Source organism: Ranitomeya variabilis, chromosome 8 (assembly GCF_051348905.1).
Source record: "Ranitomeya variabilis isolate aRanVar5 chromosome 8, aRanVar5.hap1, whole genome shotgun sequence".
Classification (NCBI taxonomy): Eukaryota; Metazoa; Chordata; class Amphibia; order Anura; family Dendrobatidae; genus Ranitomeya; species Ranitomeya variabilis.
In genome coordinates, this window is record NC_135239.1 from 173,238,700 (window position 1) to 173,260,329 (window position 21,630).

Below are 21,630 nucleotides of genomic sequence, written 5' to 3' on the forward strand. Positions count from 1 at the left end.
CTGGTAGAAAGTGTTAGTAGCAATGGTGCGTGTAATTCGGGACTTGTAGACATATGTTGTACACCTATTCTGCCAGACAGATTTCCAATTATTTTGTTTAGTCTTCTGCACATTCTAGTGAGACACCCAGTGATCATGAATTATCCACGTCCTCGGCATCTGATCATTGCGTTGCGCTGCCGTGTTACTACAGGAGAGAAACTCTTGTGCTGTATATCATATTTCAGATTGCAGAGTGGACGAAAAATAATCTTCTGATCCATTTACTCCGACATCACCTAGTAAGCTGTCAAAAGCTTCTTATTGAAGACCTTCAAAAAATAACATCTTTAACTACAATTCCTGGTGGTACCATAAGATTTTCTACAAAGAATGTAAGTAAAGTAATAATAAAGTTATAGTAATATACTTACAGTAATAAAGATAATAGTAATAATAATGTGATGTTTCTGCATCTTCTGTGCAACCAACAATAATTCATACTGTATTTTATCACCTTTTATGAAGAGAGTGAGAGCGATTGTGCCTTGGATGTGGATATTTGGGATTAGATATTGTCATTTAACAGCCGTGGACTCTTAAATGGGAAGTATAAGTGGCAAAACAGAGGTTATAGAAGGAAAACATTGCAACATTCTTGATGCAACCCAACTGCAAAAATGATTTTTAGCCCCAAGAACATGCAATTAAGTAAGAAATAAGAGTCCCCAAAGGTGCACAACCACTTTGTCATCTATACACATTAACATTGTCCAAACCCATAAATGTTGTCAGGGACCACCCTAACTTCATCTATCAGAGGAGACAAAGGTTAGACATGTTGGATTAGTGATCCCCTTTATTATTCTGGGATACAAGCTGCCACCAGACGTGTCAGGCAGTGGCTTACTCGATCTCTGTCGGCTGAGCCAAGCATGCATGTCAGCCAAGCAACGGTCAGCCATTGTTATCTAAGTTTCCCATACAAAAGCATAGTGCTTGCAAGCTCTTTTCTATCGATCTTGTATGCGCTGACCAGATTGCTGGATCCAGCCTCCAGTTAAGACATCCTCTTTTACTATCGTGCTACAGCTGCAGTCCAATACAATACATTAGATCACATGCAACGTCGTGGACTGCAGATGACATCAGTCAGACGTACAGTTCAGCAAAAAGATTTGCAGGTCCCCGGTCTGGCGTCCACATTGGTACTCAGTGGCAGTCTGACCAAGTTAGTGCAAACTTCTTCAGCCACCGTTTGTATTTTGGCATGACGTCGTGTGAGGGTTAGTCACTAGACGTCAGGCAGAGTCATGATGTACGTCATGGGACCTTGTAATCACAAGAGGCGCCCAGGATGCTGACCTTCGAGTTCTGGCAGAAGAACCTAGCGCTACTTGGTCTAGCTGCCACAGAGTACCGACATGCTGGACCACGATTTGTAAACCTTTTTGCTGATCTTGAGTCATAGGTGCTGCATAAATTCTCAGGTTAGTTTAACCTTAAAGGGTTTGTCCCGTTTTAAACTACAAGTCTACAGACACTCTGTGATGGCAGACTTGTGAATTTTCACATTACCCACACTGCGCACGAAGAGGATTCTCCAGTGCCAGCGCCGGAAGCAGGCAGTCATGTTGGCACAAGTATGTGATTTGCGGATTTCCAGCCACATTCCGACTGTATCTGGTCTCACTCAATACACTTACCTTGAGCAAGGCTGGATACAGTCTAGTCTGCATGTGACTGCTTGTATGCAAATCACATACTTACAGTTATGCTCCCTGCGCAGGCACTGGAAAACCCTCAAAGTGCACGCAATGTGAGAATTCATATAGTGACTGTAGACTTGTAGCTTAAAACCGGACAACCCCTTTAAAGAGCAATGAAACTGCACATGCACATGATCGTTTGTAGCTGGCTTTTGCAACCTTGGTCCCTGTTGGGCTCGGGCTCATTTACTTCACTCCTGATTTTCATTAATATAATTAATGCCCTGATACACAATTTTATTGAAATTCTTTTTTGATTGTTTTTAGGGTGAAGTGTACTTAAATGATTTTGTAAGAATAACGAAAAGTGATATAATAGCAACAAATGGAGTCATTCACATTATTGACCAGGTTTTGATCCCAGAAGTTCCTATGAACAGTAGTATAAATATGGTAAGTGTATGATCTACTGTATTTATATTAATACTTAAGATGAAAGCGGATCTGTCGCCAGATTGTACATTATAACTGTATATCTAAGATTTGATGGGGCTGGTGTATGTACTTTGAAAAGTTTGGTCTTAATCACTGTATAAATACGCTATTAAAATGAGCATGAGTGTAGTTAAAGAGTGAGAAAGCTCAGATGACAGTTGGTACTGATGAGATTATATGTAGAGGGGCGGGGTCACGAGGAGGGAGGAGCTCTGCCTCAAGCTCCTCCCCCTCCCCGCTACATACAACCTTATCAGTACCAACTGTCATTTCCTATCTCAGTAATGTAACATTCCTTCTTCACTGAATACAGATTTTAGCCAGAATTATGAATGTTGAGAATGAATGATCTGTTCAGAAGGAGATTCTTCACATAAGATATATTAAAAGGACTCTTAATTTTTATTTAATCAATACAATAATAAATATCGTGAATGTCCCTAGGAACTCTCGTTTCACAATAATCTAGAAGTGTAAACTGATAAGAAGCTTGTTCGTAAGGTAAAGATCATTGTTCTCAGCAGTGCATTGCCTGTGTAAACAGCCTGTGCTGCCGAGAAAAATGGCAGCCTAAACTCACTGAATGATCTATATTATAGGTCAATCAATGAGCATCTGAAGCCGGGTTGTCCTCTCATAAGTCAGACATTTCTTATTTTATCCTGTGGTTGATCTCTCTGTTAAAGCAAGGAATCTGCAGCTCTATATCAGACAGTTACTTTAAGTCCGCTTTGTAGACCTCTGGGTATAAATGATAACCTGTAGGATGTGGTGTATGGTATATTGTGTTTGAATATGTATATTTTTTATTTATCTGCAGTTAAATATAAGTGAAGTTGCGGATTTCTACGGGTATTCAAAATTTATCCAACTTTTGCAGGTAATCCTTGCTTTATTTCGCTTTTTTTTTTTATTATTCTTTTTACATAATGTACTCAATTCAGAATATTTTGTTTGACGAGTGATGTAAATGAAAGCATAATGCTCGCCTGCAGCGATGGATTGTATAGGTCCGTAGAGACAAAAACTGAGGGCACTACTATAAATATAAGTGAATGGGATCACTGACCACATGCTAAAGAAATATGAGCAAACAACAAAGAAAGTAGCGTGTAAAGGCAAGGATCACCATCGAATATACACTCAACACAGGTCTGTGTTGAGACCTGTTCCATCCTTTCTCCCTAAAGGCCCCGTCTCACATAGCGATTTACCAACGATCACGACCAGCGATATGACCTGGCCGTGATCGTTGGTAAGTCGCTGTGTGGTCGCTGGGGAGCTGTCACACAGACAGCTCTCTCCAGCGACCAACGATCAGGGGAACGACTTCGGCATCGTTGAAACTGTCTTCAACGATGCCGAAGTCCCCCTGCAGCACCCGGGTAACCAGGGTAAACATCGGGTTACTAAGCGCAGGGCCGCGCTTAGTAACCCGATGTTTACCCTGGTTACCAAAAAAAACAAACAGTACATACTCACCATCTGATGTCCGTCAGGTCCCTTGCCGTCCGCTTCCTGCTCTGACTGAGTGCAGCCGTACAGTGAGAGCAGAGCGCAGCGGTGACGTCACTGCTGTGCTGCGCTCTCACTGTACGGCTGCACTCAGTCAGAGCAGGAAGCAGACGGCAAGGGACCTGACGGACATCAGATGGTGAGTATGTACTGTTTGTTTTTTTTGGTAACCAGGGTAAACATCGGGTTACTAAGCGCGGCCCTGCGCTTAGTAACCCGATGTTTACCCTGGTTACCAGTGAAGACATCGCTGAATCCGTGTCACACACACCGATTCAGCGATGTCAGCGGGGCCTCAACGACCAAAAAAAGGTCCAGGCCATTCCGACACGACCAGCGATCTCACAGCAGGGGCCTGGTCGCTGGTACGTGTCACACATAGCAAGATCGCTACTGAGGTCGCTGTTGCGTCACAAAACTTGTGACTCAGCAGCGATCTCGCTAGCGATCTCGCTATGTGAGACGGGGCCTTAAGGTGATTTTGTCTTTTAACGAGAACATTGTTTTGCCTTCCTTTTGTCCCGCACCTTCTTATCCGATCTAGAAGGCTCTGCATAAAATAGATGTTGTCAGGACTGTATGGTGTGATTTATCACTATTCCATTTAGAAGGACTGATTCTTTGTCATACCAAACGGCCCTCACAGGGGCCTGGCTGCCTCTAAGACAATTATTGCTTGTTGGATTAGAATGGCCATCATTCAGGCCTATCAGGCTAAGGCCTGGGTGCCTCCTTTTAGGGTTAAGGTGCACTCTACGCTGGCGGCTGAGCTTCCTGGGAGGTTCGCCACTGGGCTTCGGTATTCCAACTGTGTAAAGCAGCTACTTGGTCATCAGTACATACTGTACCTTCTCCAAGTTTTATAGGGTCCACACCTGTGCTGCTGTGGCAAGTCTTGGCAAGAAGATTTTGCAGTTTGCAGTTGCTCAGACTTTGGCCTGACCAAGAGTGAAGAATTTGGTGGTAATATCATAATATTATTTATTTTCCCACCTCAGGGACAGCTTTAGAATGTCCCACGGTTCTCTGTGTCCCTCAAAGAAACAGACGAGAAATTAAATTTTTGATACTCAACGTAAAATTTGTTTCTCCGTAGTCTTCATTGGGGGACACAACACCCACCCTTAGTTTCCCAGTTGGGCGTGCATTTATGTAGTGTTCCACTGTCAGGGTGTAATTGAATTATTTTTTAAAATGCATTCGTTTTTTTGCGTCTCCTAGTACATAGGACAAGTTGTGATGCACAGATCAATTATGTACATGCCTACCTGACATGTTGAAAATGCTGCCGGTAACATGACAAGGTTGGCAGAGCAGGTACATTACATATATAGGGTTTTTTAGGGAGAATTATCAGTGTAACTTGCACTGATCCATATCTCGGCTTAATCTGAGCCTCTGAGTCAGGTAGGTGGAGCTGAGCACTGCAGTGCCCCCACATGGCACTACTAAAGGGAAGATCAAAAATATTTATTTTTATGTTTGTCTATTATAATTATTTTATTATTTTGATAGGATTCCAATCTGATGTCTACCGTTCTGGATAAAATCCACCAACCAATCACAATGTTGTGGCCTACAGATAAAGCCTTTGATTCTCTTCCCAAAGAACGAAAAATATGGCTGTATCATGAAGAACATCGAGACAAGCTGGAGGCTTATCTAAAAGTTCATATTATCAGGGATACAAAGGTAGACATCTTGTGCATATACCTGATGATGACTTGTCTATTCTCTCTGAGCTCCACACAATTTACAATAGAGTCAGACTGACAGATGACACAGACTTCCAGATTTCTGACTTTCTATATTTCTTAAAGGGAATCCATCAGTAACATACACAAACTTTTATTTGGGCATCTTTGAAAAACTGAATCCATCAACACCTTTATATCTTCTATCTGTTGCTGCATTCCCAAGAAATCAGTGTTTTAATTTAAATGCAAATTATGTGTTAAGCGCTCTAGGTGTGATTGAGCACTATCCAAACTTTTACCTCCCCAAGTTGTAATCTACCCAGCACCTGCCTCTTTGGTTTAATCTCACTGTCTGATTTCCTTGCCTGGTGTGTGATGTCACACAGACCGTGAACTATCAGTCGAGCTATAGAGGCTGGTGGTATGTGGGGAAACAACCTCGGGAGGCAGTAACACAGCTTATATATTTGTTAACATGCTAATTTCTTGGGAATGCAGCAACATATAGATGATATAAAAGTGTATAAGAGTCCTGCATGTCAATATAAGCAGTTTGTGGGGTTGATCCTATTGATTCCCTTTAAATCGATTTATTCTAGCCAACTGTTAGGACTACTATTCTTACACAGCAATGTTTTTGACCACTATAGTTAGTAGAATGGCACACAGTCCCATTCACTTGAATGTAGTTTTGGCGCAGTTGTTTGCACAGCACGTGACTGGGAAAGCCACTGTTGTAAAGTATCAATCAGCAGAATAACTATAGTGGGTGTAGTGCTTGCAGTTGCACCCAGGTCCCGGAGCCTAGGGAGGCCCAAAAGCCCCCTTTGGCCCAAATAAGGAGAATGGAGGTAGTGGAAACGATGTGCATGGCCTCATTATGGGGTGTATTGACAAGCTGTAAGAGTTCTATATTAGGCCATTATAAGGAACATAGTTCTGAAAAATATATGTGCAAATTAAAAAATAAATATGGTCGTCATCACTGTTCATCTGAAGCACTTTCTGCATGATTCTGAAGCAGTCAGTTGTGTAGAAATTCAGCAGGTTTATCCTCTGCTGGTCAGCTTCTTTTGGACACCAAATGAAGATGGAACTAACGTTAGGGTTTAGTGAACTTTTGGAGGTTTCTGCTGCAGTCAGTTGTCTTACAGCCAGACACAGGCCACTAACGAGGAGGAGGAAAATCGGCTGATTCCCTTCGCATTACGGAGATTTCTTTATATTTTTCAATTGTTGTGTGTTTGCCATTTTACATTAAGCTATTTTTGGAATTAGCAACAATTTTATTTTGCCTTCTTTATCTGCATTGCTCTAGATTTTGGCAGCAAATCTAACTGGCAGTGGATCACATAGGACACTTCATGGTTCAATGGTTTCCTTTCAGTGCAGCTCAACCAACATTGTGAGTATCCATTCACCGGGAATTTCAACAGAATACAAATGTAAAATAAGGCAAATTTACTTACCTGAAAACATTGCTTCTGGGAGTCCATGGGTAGAACCGCAATGGGGTAAGTATATACAGCTCTCAAGTCCAAAGGATAGGACAATTAGCAGTCATAAAATTAACAGCAGGCATTTGCTCTTTATAAGACCAAGCCCCTCAGTTAAGCCCTACATGCACATTAGACTATCATAATCTATCTATATAATCGTCTAAGGTCCACTTCCGTCTGTTTGTCTGTCACGGAAATCCCGCGTCGCTGATTGGTCGCGCCCAGCTGGCCACGACCAATCAGCGACAGGCACAGTCCGGCCGCGAATTGGCCCCTCCCTACTCCCCTCCAGTCAGTGCCCACATAGCGTTTTAGCAGTCCATTAAGTGGACTGCGTTACACTGCGGCATAACGCCACTGCTATTAACCCTGTGTGACCAACTTTTTACTATTGATGCTACCTATGCAGCATCAATAGTAAAAACATATAATGTTAAAAATAATAATAAAAAAAAATCATTATATTCTAACCTTCTGGCGTCCGCGGCAGTCTTTGCCGCTCCTCGCGATGCTCCGGTCCCAAGAATGCATTGCGGCATTCTCGCAAGACCGCTACATCATCACGGGTTATTGCCGCATGGCTATGCTATATACTACGTGACTGTGCTATATACTACATAGCTGTGCTATATACTACGTGGCTGTGCAATATAGTACGTGGCTGTGCAATATAGTACGTGGCTGTGCAATATAGTACGTGGCTGTGCAATATAGTACGTGGCTATGCTATATACTACGTGACTGTGCTATATACTACATAGCTGTGCTATATACTACGTGGCTGTGCAATATAGTACGTGGCTGTGCAATATAGTACGTGGCTGTGCAATATAGTACGTGGCTGTGCAATATAGTACGTGGCTGTGCAATATAGTACGTGGCTGTGCAATATAGTACGTGGCTGTGCAATATAGTACGTGGCTGTGTTATATACTGCGTAGGCTGCGCTATATAGTATGTGCCTGTGCTATATAGTACGTGCCTGTGCTATATACTACGTGGCTGCTATATACTACGTGGCTGTGCTATATACAATGTGGGCTGCGTTATATGCTACGTGGCCTGTGAGACTCTTTTGCCCGGGGCCCTCAAAAACCTGGAGCCGGCCCTGGCTTCACTGATTGGTCGTGGCCGGCCGCAAACAATCAGCGACAGGCGCAGTCCGGCCGCGAATTGGCGCGGGATTTGAACCACGCTTCGCTAATTGGTCGTGCCCGTCCGACTGAATCCTGTGTATTCATTGCATTATTCTGAAATCTTCATAAATAAACTACATACATATTCTAGAATACCCGATGCGTTACAGTGGATTTAAAATGCCTAACCTGATCCTGTGAAAATGTCAGGTTTTTGTCACATATAAAAAATCATACCAGAAGGATAATTTCAGAACTTTTTCCACCTTTTGATGTCCATCAAAATGTGTTTAAATCCGTTGAGGAATACACTGAAATCACTTTGAGGGCAAAATAAATGAAAAAAAAAAATTTGGTCGCATATGTGTGAACTCTCTCTTACAATTGGGGATATGGTTGTGTTCAGAATTAAGTATTTGTAAGACAAAACCAGGAGCAGAACAATCAGAAGAGAAGTATAATAGAAACAAGTGGCCTTAGGTTCATGTTAAATAGTCAGTACACAGCTCTCGGTGGGTCCCTGACCTTAAAGTCGTGGTACCATACTCCAACCCACGCCGATAGGGCAGCATCAGGGCTAGCGAACTGGTGCCCTGCATAACCTGTGCAGCAAAACAGAGTCCCCCATGATTCCAGGCCACACCATCCCACAGGCACATCATCACAGCAACAATGGCCAACGCATAGTGAAAGGAGCTAAGAAAGAAAAAAACTTCACCTTCCAAATGTTCTTAAATTGTGAACTGAGAGCAAAAATAGGTGGAGCCCATCTTGCAGTCTCCTACTAATTAAAAATGCCTTGGCCAAATGGGAAGAGTAAAACAAAAGAAGGGAGGGCGTCTTGGACATCCCTCAAAAATGTATGAACAGACAAGAAGAAAATTGGTGCCGGAGGCTGCCACGAGGCCTACGGCAACATTAAAGGAGCTGCAGGAATTTATGGCAAGTACTGATTGTGTACTGCATGTGACAACAATCTCCCGTATTCTTCATATGTCTGGCCAGTGGGGTAGGATGGCAAAACGGAAGTCTTTTCTTACAAATAAAAACATCCAAGCCCCACTATGTTTTGTCAAAACCTAGATCAAGTCTGTCAAAAGTATGTGCTATTGTCTGATTAGACCAAGGTTTTACTGTTTGGCCATAATTCCAAAAGGGGGAAAAAACAACCCTATGCATTACAAAAAAATAAAACATTCCCACAGTGAAGCATGGTGGAGGCAATATCATGCTATGGCTAAGTTTTTTGGCAGCTGGAGCTGTGACTGTATTCAAGGTGGATGGAATTATGAATTGTTCAAAATTTCAGTCAATTTTGCAACAAAATCTTGAGGCCGCGGCTAAAAAAACTGAAGAGGAATTTCACCTTTCAGCACAACAAACTAAGCAACGCTCCAAATCCTGTAGATTCAGCAAAAGAATGGCTTCACCAGAAGAGATTAGAATTGCCCAGCCAGAACCCAGACCTGAATCCAATTGAAAATCTGTGGGATACCTGAAGGGAGCACTGTACACAAAAGATGCCCCACAATCTGACAGATTTGTAGCGCTACTCCAAGGAAGATTGGGCAAAGACTGCCAATTCTAGATGTTCCATCAGGTAGACCCCTACAAAAAAAGACAATGCTGCAATTAATTCAAAGGGTACTTCCACAAAGTATTTGTTCAAGGCCGGAGTCACATTAGTGTATAGCATCTGATGCGAGAGCATCAGATGCAATATGTTAACGACACTCGGCACAAACATCCGAGTGCAGCACGATGTTTACCGCGAACCCTTTGACACGCTGTGATTGTTTTCTCATACGGAACCGGCATGAGAAAATAAACACAGATCTGAGCTGCCCCATAGTGTAACACTGGTCCGAGCGCTATGCAATGCTTTATCGCATAGCACTCAGCCGTGTTATACGCTGGTGGGAGTGAGCCACTAAGGATGTGAAGATTTCAGTTTATTTTAACAGTTGAAACGTTCAGGGCTGACGTCTGCACCCGGCGCACCTAGCTAAGTGCCAAGGCCCTGATGAGGTGGCACTGGCACCAGGGCCCCACAGTATGAAGCAATATATGTGGCTCATTATTCTGTATGAAGCAGTATATGGGGCCCATTATTCTGTATGGAGCGCTATACGGTGCCCATAATACTGTATGGAGGACTATACTGTCCGGTTTCTGACCTATTGTAGAATTTACAATAGATATCACTTATGTATTGTAAGAATTAAGTGCAATCTTTGGCATTTTACTATACCTATATCTCTCTGCCGTATCTGTGCATCATTCATCGTGGTATGTGTTAACGGGGCCCACAGAGACTTTTTTGCCAGAGCGCAGGAAAAATATATAATAAAAAAAAAAAATATATATATATATATAATAAAAAATATATATATAATAAAATATATATATAATGAAAATATATATATATATATATATATATATAATAAAATATATATAATATATATATAATATATATATACTTTATTATATATATTTTATTATATATAGATTTTATTATATATATTTATTTATATATATATATATATATAATAAAAAAAATATATATATAATAAAAAAAAATATATATAATAAAATCTATATAATAATATATATATAATATATATATATACTTTATTATATATATATTTTATAATATATATATTTTATTATATATTTATATATATATATATATATTACAAAAAGAATATATATAATTATATTTAAATATCACCAATTGCCTAACGTTTACCATCAGTAGTGTAAACCACCGGATGATATTCAGATTATGGGAGATATTACACAGTTCTGAAATTCTTCTTAGTATGATTTATTTACTGTACATGGAAAAATAAAACTGACATTTTAACAAAGGCGTGTAGACTTATTAGACCCACTGTGTTCACCCACAAACATATATTATTATTTTATGACTGTTAAAAAAAAGAGTATTTGAACAAATCCGAATGTAGGTTGCATCCATCATGACTATTTCTTTTTATGTTGCAGGGGGAAATTCTGGTGAATGATAATAATGCTAAAATCATTCAAAGAGACATGGAGTTTGCTGGTGGAATAGCACATGGCATTGATCAGTTGTTGGAGCCGCCCAATCTTGGTGCTCGCTGTGATGAATTCATAGAATTTAAGTCTCCAGTAAGTAACAAAGTCAATGAATTTGGAAATCTAATTTCCTTGTCGATACAGAGATTTTAAGAGCAGACGTCTTGAACCCTGGTGCATGCGTTTTTCAAAACTATAAATGTTTTGCGTCTATGGCACGTGCGCTGGGATGAAAATAGGTGCGTGTGTAATACAAGCCACCAGGACACATCTACTGCGCATGTGATGGGAACAAGATCGGTGCAAGTGCAACAGGAGCTAAATAACGTTTGCACCAAGAAACATCTACTTCACATTTGCTGAGTAGAGGATTCAAGCAGGCTTGGACTGGCCCACAGGAGAACAGGAAAATCCTCCGGTGGGCCTCTGTGGAAGAATGAGCCACCATCCTCTTATATGAGCAGTACTTGGCGTTATATACTTCAATCACTATGTACAGACACATTCATTTCACAATCTACCCAGTTCATTGTTATATAGACTTTGTGGACAGCCCCTTTAATGAGAATCAATACACTGAACTCTGGTACAATTGAGGTTTGGAAGGTTGGAAGATCTACTAGCTTGTCTTTCTATTATAATAATAATAATAAGTTTCATGTCTCCCCATGAATACGTTTTAGTTTTGATATGTTTATCCTGAATGCATTAATGGAAGTAATGTTCGCCCCCACCCCCCATTTGCTAAAGGTGTGAAATATTTGAAAAACTAAAAAAAAAAAAAAAAGAAAAAAAGTTTTATAAAGTTACTGGTATGATGGCAAATGAGATATTACAGAGAATATTTTTTAATTGTATGATGGGAGATTTGACTAATGATTGAGATGTAATTTGTTGTGATTTGTTCTCTGCTGACAATAGTTTTCGTGGCGTTCGTGCTCCATTTGTGGCTTTGAGCATCCCTGCCCATATGGAACAAGTGACAGGGTGAGTATGAAGTTACACAGTATTATGGTGAAAGGTATTCTAAAAAGTTTGAATTTACATAATATCCCCACTTCTGTTCATTGGATATGAGCCAATCCATGCCTGGCTTGATTTAGTAGATGACTTGCCGATAAATCCTATAAAAGTAGGACCAGGAGGCATATAATTTTTTATCTCCTAACAGCCTGCCTTATTTTTCTTGGTGAAGTCGCAGACAGCAAAACAATTAGGCTTTTTTCACACATTGCATTTTTGCAGCCTTTTTTGTATGTTTTTTAATGCATAAACCCCGATCAGCTGAAAGTGTACTGTCGAAAATGCAAAAACCTACAAGAAAAAAAAAAGAAGTATGCCAGTAGTAGTCCCTATCATGTATGTGCCCCCCCCATGTTGTTCAAGGGTTCCCCATTATTAATGATTCTCCCACAAGTTTTAATTAAAATAAAAAACACTATATACTCACCTAATCAAAGATCCTGATGAGTCCTCCGGTGGGGCTCGGGAGGACCAGCATGCTGTCATAGTGCCAAGGCATGCACTGGACATCAATCTTTGCACCGGGACTTTGACATAAAGCAGTCTACAGAATGGAGAGCGGAGGAGCAGGTAGACACGCTCCCTGCTCTACCACAGGACTTAACTGTATCTGTGTGGGTAGTTAACGTGCTCTGAGAATGGGGCCTCTGCCCCCCGGGGGCTACGCCACTGCACAGGAGGTTCAATAGACGAACCCTGGCTGGTCATGCCTAGTCATCCATCATTGTAGCACTGTAGTTTTCATTCACCATGTATGTATTCAGCTATTACACCAGGAGGTATAAAGTGTCACAAATATTGGATTATTAGATAGTGGAAAATGTGGGTGATTTGCTCTGCTGGTTTCATGTCCAAAATAAAAGTCCAATATGCGGTATCATGGTGTCAATGCGGTTTTATGCTCAACGCGTCTTATAGTGGACCAACTTCTCCTTCAGGAGGACCACAACGGTTGTTTTCCAAAGCCTGACTAGTGTTGTGCATCACACAGCCTCACAAGGTGAGCAGTCACCGCTTTTATTCCTGAACTGGTATATTGGATAAAACCATATCATGCTTAATTTGTCCTCCAGCCTATTCAGCAAATATTGGATTATGACATTTTTTAACTTTTTCCTGCAGGGAGAGATAGAATATTGCTCAAGATATACCAGGCCTTTGATTCCTCTACGTAGACAAAGACTTTACTCACCTTACTCTCTATATTATCCTAATCTGTATCCTATGGGACAGTTAAATGGTTGCAGGAGACCCTGTTATGCAGTTTCATGGAAACCCCGTTGTTGTAAAAATCATTACGGAATAGATTGTCATGGTAAGGATAGAAAAGGGTGGTCTATTCCTAGGCAACACCTTCTCCAATGCTAAAGTGACCTGTAAAAATAAAAAGTAATAAACACACCTCCAAAACCAGCGCCGCTCCAGCAGTGTCAGTGCTATGCATTGTGTCACGTGAGCACTGCAGCCTGTCAGCGGCCACAGATGGGCTCCACACTTCTGTAAGACAGAGCCCTATCTGACAGGCTGGAACCCATGAGCGGCCTCTGATAGGCTGCAGTGCTCACATGACATAAGTGTTACGCGAGCACTGCGAGGCGCTGCAGCGGCATCACTGGAAGGGGTATATGAACTCGCCTGAGCACACCTGCGTTACAGCTTAACAGGTATACTGCCTCCGTAGGGGGGCGGTAACCTCCTATAAAAATGGCACCGTCAGTATTATAATCACTGTCTCCGTTCTGCAAAAACTGAAATGTAATCAGATATGCTAATTAGGTTGGCGGGAGAGGTCGGCTCTCCTGGCTACAAAAGTCTATAGGGGCAAAAAAAATAAAAAATCTCCCACCATCACAATGAGCAGTGCTTCTTTTTGTTATGCTATTGTCAGTGAACACCCAGCACTGCCTATGCAGAGCGCAGAAGTTAAGATGAGTTGGTCATCCGCTGCTCACTGTTCAGCTAGAGAACGAGAGGACAAAGCTTAGTGTAGTGAAATGAGTTTTGTTATCTCAGTTGCTGCCTATGCAGAGTGCAGCAAACAATGACAAACTCATCTGGATTTGTTTTTGCTAACAATTTTAATAAAAAAAGTCTAAAAAAAAAATACAGTAACTACGAATAACTTTTTTTTTTTTAAATAAATTTGTCTGATTTTGGTAAAAAGTTGAAAAAAAACGAAGCGGTCAAAGCACAAACTAATGACGTCAGTATTTTCCTCAAATTACAACACATGTACTCGGGGAATAAGGGGTTCAGTCCTGGACTGGTGGAAGTGACGGGCGGAATATAGTTGCATTGCTCTGGGTGCTGGCACTCTGCACCACTGCCCACCTTCCTCACCGGTTACTCACTGCACTGGCTATAGCCTGGAGTGAAGCCGTGTCTGCAGAAAAAGCTCCGGCTCCACTGAGGGAGGCGAGGGCGTATATATATGTTCCAGTTTCTGCAGAATGGAGGCAGCAATTAGAACTGTAAAGGTTGCAGTTTTTATAGGGACTGTATACCTACAAGGCTATGTGCTTAGCGTATACTGCCAGTTTTAATTGATTTACATCATATTCTGTTCACACCATGCCTGTTCCCCACATCAGACATAAGGTAATTAACCAATGCATCAATCATTCATTGTCTTATATGTCATAAAGTGACAACTGCAGCATGTCAGCGCTCTAACAAATGATTCCATGTTTCAGTGTGTCCTGGTGGGCTGGAGGCTCCATGCAGTAATCATGGAACATGTGCTGATGGCATGGCAGAAAATGGACAGTGCAATTGTACATTAGGATTTAATGGTACGGCTTGTGAGATCTGTGCCCCCAAAAGATATGGCCCAGATTGTAAAGGTACGCATATATTATGAATATTGTGTTTTATAATAAGTTACTTCGGTGCTGCTACGGTCGGTGCCGCTGTGGTCGGTGCTGCTGTGGTCGGTGCCGCTGTGGTCGGTGCCGCTACGGTTGGTGCCGCTGTGGTCGGTGCCGCTGTGGTCGGTGCTGCTACGGTCGGTGCCGCTGTGGTCGGTGCCGCTGTGGTCGGTGCCGCTGTGGTCGGTGCCGCTACGGTTGGTGCCGCTGTGGTCGGTGCCGCTACGGTTGGTGCTGCTACGGTCGGTGCCGCTGTGGTCGGTGCCGCTACGGTCGGTGCCGCTACGGTCGGTGCCGCTGTGGTCGGTGCTGCTACGGTCGGTGCCGCTGTGGTCGGTGCCGCTGTGGTCGGTGCCGCTGTGGTCGGTGCCGCTGTGGTCGGTGCTGCTACGGTCGGTGCTGCTGTGGTTGGTGCAGCTGTGGTCGTCGCAGCAGGCACGCTACAGTGACATTATCGCACCAGCTGCACCGAGGCTCAGACGCACAAGCTGTATGGTAGAACAGACAGCCAGGTACTCGGCCTCAGTCAGACACTTATAGATGGAATTAATGTTTTCATAAGTCATTGTATGACGCACTCTTGACTTGACCATATCCACTCTGAGGCGACATGACTGTGTGCCGCCATGCAGATGTACAGGGAGGGCCATGTATATGGATACACCTAAATAAAATGGGAATGGCTGGTGATATCAACTTCCTGTTTGTGGCACATTAGTATACGGAAGTAGGAAAACTTTTTGAAGTCGGCCATTTTGGATCCAACTTTATTTTTTCAATGGGAAGAGGGTCATGTGACACATCAAACTTATTGAGAATGTCACAAGAAAAACAATGCTGTGCTTGGTTTTAAAGTAAGACAATTGTCTACGCTGTGAAGATACGAGATATGCAGCATCTGATACAACGGATACTGGAAGCCTGTGCTAGCATTTCTTCTGCGGTGTTGCTATCAGTGTGTCAAGAGTGGGAGAAGAGGGCTGCATTGACAATCCAACACCATGGGCAGCACTTTGAACACATTTTATAAGTGGTCATAAACTTGTAAATAACTCATGAAAGAATAAAGTTACGTTAAAACCAAGCACACCATTGTTTTTCTTGTGAAATTGTCAAAGAGCTTGATGTGTCACATGACCCTCTTCCCATTGGGGGAAAATAAAGTTGGATCCAAAATGTCTGACTTCAAAATGGCTGCCATGGTCACCACCCATCTTGAAAAGTTTTCCCCTCCCATATACTAATGTGCCACAAACAGGAAGTTGATATCACCAACCATTCCCATTGTATTTAGGTGTATCCACATAAATGCCCCACCCTGTATTGTGAGAGGTAATAGGCTTAATGGTGCAAACCCCAGAGGTTTATGGGCCTGTAGTACAGGTGGTGATTTTGGGAATGGTGCTAATAACACTGGAGATGGGGCAGTGCCACCATGTATGTGCTATGGAGCCAGGATCTGGGCATCCCATGAAACAAAGTGGACATGATTCTACGTATGTTAGTAATGGAAGGAATCAAGTAAGACCTATGGAACATTTTGATGGAAGATTCGGCCAACTAGACCTGACTACTGCCTTTGTAAATTTTGGTGCAGCCATGTTCCCAATGATGGGAATCCTAGGAAACCGACCACTGCTGCTGTCTATAGCTTTTAAGCGCAGGCTGGGACTAGGAGTCAGCTCCAGTCATCCTGGCCGGCTTCAAAACAGTGTTTACAAGCTCAATAAAAAAATACTTGTAAGCACAAAATTCCGCTGTCTACCAGCGGTGGTCGGTCTCCAAGGCGACAAATTGTAAACAAAAGTATAAATATCTCAAAAACGGTTGAAATTATTAGTAAGCAGTAAATTGCAAAAGTGTTTGTTTTGTAAAGCACTAACCAACGATATCCATCCATGATATCCATCCATGAAGATCTATGAATAACTCTATTGATGGTGAAGTCCATTTTATTTACGGCAGTGAAAGGCTAATGGCGGCACTCCTGGTGGTATTTTGCTTCTGAGAGTCGATGTTGTTTTTCAGAATGTGCCTGCTCTGAGAATGGACAGTGTAACGAAGGGATTTCTGGAGATGGATCCTGTTATTGTGCTGAAGGATGGTCTGGCCAAAAATGCGAAATCAAACTGGGTAATATTTCGTTTTACGCACTAATTTTTTGAATAATGAAATAATCTGATAATTATGTATTAATTAGTAAGTTATTCATGAGTCCCCGCCGCTCCTTGTCTCGCGGCTGTTTGACAGCTGAAACACATGCAGGGATCGCCTGTTTGTTGCAGCTGTCCAACAGCTGTGAGACATGGAGCCGCGGGGACTCGGACATATTATTCGAGCACGCTGAAGACACTGTTAGCACCCGAGCATGCTCAGGTAACACCTTATCCCAGCATGTTCGCTCATCATTAATTTTGATCCCTTTTTGTTTTGTTGTCTTTCTGCTTTTGTTTTTTCCCCTCTCTTCTCTAGAAGATATTTATTTTTTTATTTTTCCTTTTTTTTGCAGGACTTGTTTTAGTTTTGATTGACACCACTCGTTTTACCATAAAATGTCCCGAAACGCGTTAAAAAAAATTCTGATCGCTTTTCATTGCATTTTTTTAATGAGGTGCAACAACTGAAAAATGGGAAATTATGGAGTTTTGATTTTATTCACTTTACTGACTGAATTTATATGTTTTATATTTTGATAGATTACACTGTTACAGACTCAGCAATACCTTTTTTTCTCTAATTTTACACTGGGAAAAGAGGGGTAATTTACATGTTCATATTTAATTATTTTTTTAATATCTTAAAAGCAAAAAAATAAACTTTTTTTTTACATTTTTAGTCCCCTTATTGCACTTGAAGCTGTGATGATTTGATCACTTGCTCAGTATAATGCAAGCCTGTGAGGCCGCGTAACACTGGAGGACTAAGATGGAAGAAATGGGGACCTTCAGCAGGTCCCTCAACTGCTGTAGCAAATTATTGGTGCTCTGCAATCATGTCATAGAGGGCCAATGGGAACTGGTGGCAATTACATCATATACACAATACAGTCAGTGATTGATAGTGACATTTAAATAATTAAAAAGCAACAAAGTTGCAAGCTCTGGTCACTGATGTTGCAGGCAGATGCCGGCTGTGTAATACAGCCGACATCTGCCAGGTATGGTGCTGGCTCAGCTCCTGAGTCCACCTAGTAGGACCTACTATTGGTAGCTTGGTTAGACTGTATACATCTGTATCATAGTTTGTATAATAAATGGAAAACTAAGCAAAGTTGCCTAATCTGTCATGTGCTAGCCACATACTTACAAGGGGGTCTTTCAGGATTCCCCCATGGATGTTTTGCTGTGAAGAAAAGTGGTGCATGCTACGTTACTCTTTGCGTCAAATATGACGGACTCTTCTACAGAGGTTCTTCATGGAGCATCCAGCGCAAACATGAGCAGAGCCTTTATACGTTTGGTTTTATTAGTTACTTTATCTCATCTGTTCATATTACTGTTTTTCAGCAACCACTCCTGTTTGCTCTCCAGAATGTGATGCTAATGCCACATGCAGAGCCAATAATGAATGTGAATGCGACCCCTACTATGAGGGAGATGGGAGGACATGCAGCGGTTTGTACATACAATATATATTCGGTATTCAGCATATAATGCCTAAAGGGGTTGTACACATTTATTAAGCTGTCCCTTATCCATTGGATTGTGGACAATTTCCTGATAACTGGAAGTCTGTCTGCTGGGATCCCTGTCTGGAGTAGTGGTCGCGCATACACATCCCCACTCCACTCATTCTTAATGGGACAGTGAGAGAAAGCCAGGCGCACCGCTCCCATTAAGAATGAATGGAGTGGTGTGTGCATGCTCAGCCTCTGCTCCATTCAGACAGAGCTCAGGATCAGGAACTCATCACATATCCTATACTTGATGTGCTGTAACAAAGATCCAACTGCACAAAATTGTGTATTGTATATACTGTATATATTGTGTACATGTCAGTGACGTTTGGGCGTAATGTGTGTGTATATATACAGTATACAGTACAGACCAAAAGTTTGGACACCTTCGCATTTAAAGACTTTTCTGTATTTTCATGACTATGAAAATTGTACATTCACACTGAAGGCATCAAAACTATGAATTAACACATGTGGGATTATATACTTAACAAAAAAGTGAGAAACAACTGAAATTATGTCTTAAGTATATAATCCCACATGTGTTAATTCATAGTTTTGATGCCTTCAGTGTGAATGTACAATTTTCATAGTCATGAAAATACAGAAAAATCTTTAAATGAGAAGGTGTGTCCAAACTTTTGGTCTGTACCGTATATCTGTGTGTATATATATATATATATATATATATATATATATATATATATATATATATATATATATATATATATATATATATATATATATTCGATATATATCGCTATCTATCTGTGTATATACTATGTATATATACTGTATATGTGTATAATATATATATATATATATATATATATATATATATATATATATACACTCACCGGCCACTTTATTAGGTACACCATGCTAGTAACGGGTTGGACCCCTTTTGCCTTCAGAACTGCCTCAATTCTTCGTGGCATAGATTCAACAAGGTGCCGGAAGCATTCCTCAGAGATTTTGGTCCATATTGACATGATGGCATCACACAGTTGCCGCAGATTTGTCGGCTGCACATCCCAAAGATGCTCCATACAAGGCAGGATGGATCCATGCTTTCATGTTGTTTACGCCAAATTCTGACCCTACCATCCGAATGTCGCAGCAGAAATCGAGACTCATCAGACCAAGCAACGTTTTTCCAATCTTCTACTGTCCAATTTCGATGAGCTTGTACAAATTGTAGCCTCAGTTTCCTGTTCTTAGCTGAAAGGAGTGGTACCCGGTGTGGTCTTCTGCTGCTGTAGCCCATCTGCCTCAAAGTTCGACGCACTGTGCGTTCAGAGATGCTCTTAGGCCTACCTTGGTTGTAACGGGTGGCGATTTGAGTCACTGTTGCCTTTCTATCAGCTCGAACCAGTCTGCCCATTCTCCTCTGACCTCTGGCATCAACAAGGCATTTCCGCCCACAGAACTGCCGCTCACTGGATTTTTTTTCTTTTTCGGACCATTCTCTGTAAACCCTAGAGATGGTTGTGCGTGAAAATCCCAGTAGATCAGCAGTTTCTGAAATACTCAGACCAGCCCTTCTGGCACCAACAACCATGCCACGTTCAAAGGCACTCAAATCACCTTTCTTCCCCATACTGATGCTCGGTTTGAACTGCAGGAGATTGTCTTGACCATGTCTACATGCCTAAATGCACTGAGTTGCCGCCATGTGATTGGCTGATTAGAAATTAAGTGTTAACAAGAAGTTGGACAGGTGTACCTAATAAAGTGGCCAGTGAGTGTGTATATATATATATATATATATATATATATATACACACACACACTAATATAATTGTATTTATTTTGAGGCATCGTACCATATTACATTACATATTATGATTGTTGGATTCTTATTCATTCCAGTAATTGACCAGTGCAGCGATTACAACGGTGGCTGCAGCAGCCATGCCAATTGCGCTCAGTTGGGAATAAAGGTCTCCTGTAAGTGTTTTCTGGAATATGAGGGTGACGGTTATGTCTGCACTCCAATCAATCTCTGCGCTAATGGTGACAATGGTGGATGTAGTGAGCATGCAACTTGCATCTATACTGGTCCAGTAAGTGAGCACAACAGTATTTTCCTTCTTCGTTGCTTTCAGATGTTCTGTCCGCAGTGGGGTTAATGAAATTGTCTTTATTTCAGGTAGAACAAAGTATAGTAATAAGATAATAATTAAAACTTAGTGTTTTGGATCACTGCGCCGCCCCCCCCCCCCCCCCCGTAATGTGCAGTAATACAACTAGTATTGGGCCAATAAATGCTGCCTTACTGACAATCAAGAGACTGAAAACAACAAAAAGGCTTGTACTGGCAGTGTATTCCGCACTGGATCATCAAGACTGGACACATTGTATGAGACTTGGCACGGTCTAACTTAGCTGCCAAAATCTAGACATCTGAGCTAATGACCTGGCAATGAAAATATTCCATAGGGAACGGACAGTGGGTCCTGTTCTTTTTACAATATGTAAAAAATGAATCAGTATTTGCCAAAATCATCTGGGGCAATTTTCAGTATAAAGTGTCTCCCCAGTGACTGGATGTTGATAATGTATAAACAATAGTGATGAGCGAACGTGCTTGGATAAGGTGTTAGTGTCTTTGGAGTGCTCAAATAATATATTCGACTCCCCGCGGCTGCATGTCTACATGCTGTTCGACAGCCGTAACTCATGTACACAAATTTTTTTTAAGGTGTTGTCCACTACTGGACGACCCTTTTTTCATGGCTCCAAAACTACATGCCTTCCTCCCAAACCAGCACCATTCCCCTGATTTCTCCACTGTGTTTCCCGGAAGTCATGTGACATAGACAATTGCACTTGACCACTGCAAGCAATCAGTGGCCGCTGATTGGTTGCAGAGCTGTTAAGTCAGAGTGGACAAAACACCACACATGTGGCAAAAAAAGTGCAGCACGCCACAAAGGGGCAGTCTTCCGTAGGTCATCTCAACAAAGGTGAA

The 21,630-nt window shown here is 41.7% G+C and overlaps 1 protein-coding gene across 2 annotated transcripts in view; it reads left to right on the top strand.

Moving 5' to 3' along the window:
* Positions 1-21,630, top strand: part of STAB1 (stabilin 1) — a 191,501-nt gene that overhangs the window by 150,604 nt on the left and 19,267 nt on the right. For both annotated transcript variants that reach the window (XM_077276156.1, XM_077276157.1), the window contains 12 exons: positions 228-374; positions 2,016-2,141; positions 3,004-3,063; positions 5,214-5,390; positions 6,714-6,800; positions 11,037-11,183; positions 12,012-12,077; positions 13,236-13,428; positions 14,807-14,956; positions 17,009-17,113; positions 18,487-18,594; positions 20,529-20,722. In XM_077276156.1, the coding sequence (XP_077132271.1) occupies positions 228-374; positions 2,016-2,141; positions 3,004-3,063; positions 5,214-5,390; positions 6,714-6,800; positions 11,037-11,183; positions 12,012-12,077; positions 13,236-13,428; positions 14,807-14,956; positions 17,009-17,113; positions 18,487-18,594; positions 20,529-20,722 (1,560 nt within the window). The remainder of the gene's footprint in view (positions 1-227; positions 375-2,015; positions 2,142-3,003; positions 3,064-5,213; positions 5,391-6,713; positions 6,801-11,036; positions 11,184-12,011; positions 12,078-13,235; positions 13,429-14,806; positions 14,957-17,008; positions 17,114-18,486; positions 18,595-20,528; positions 20,723-21,630) is intronic.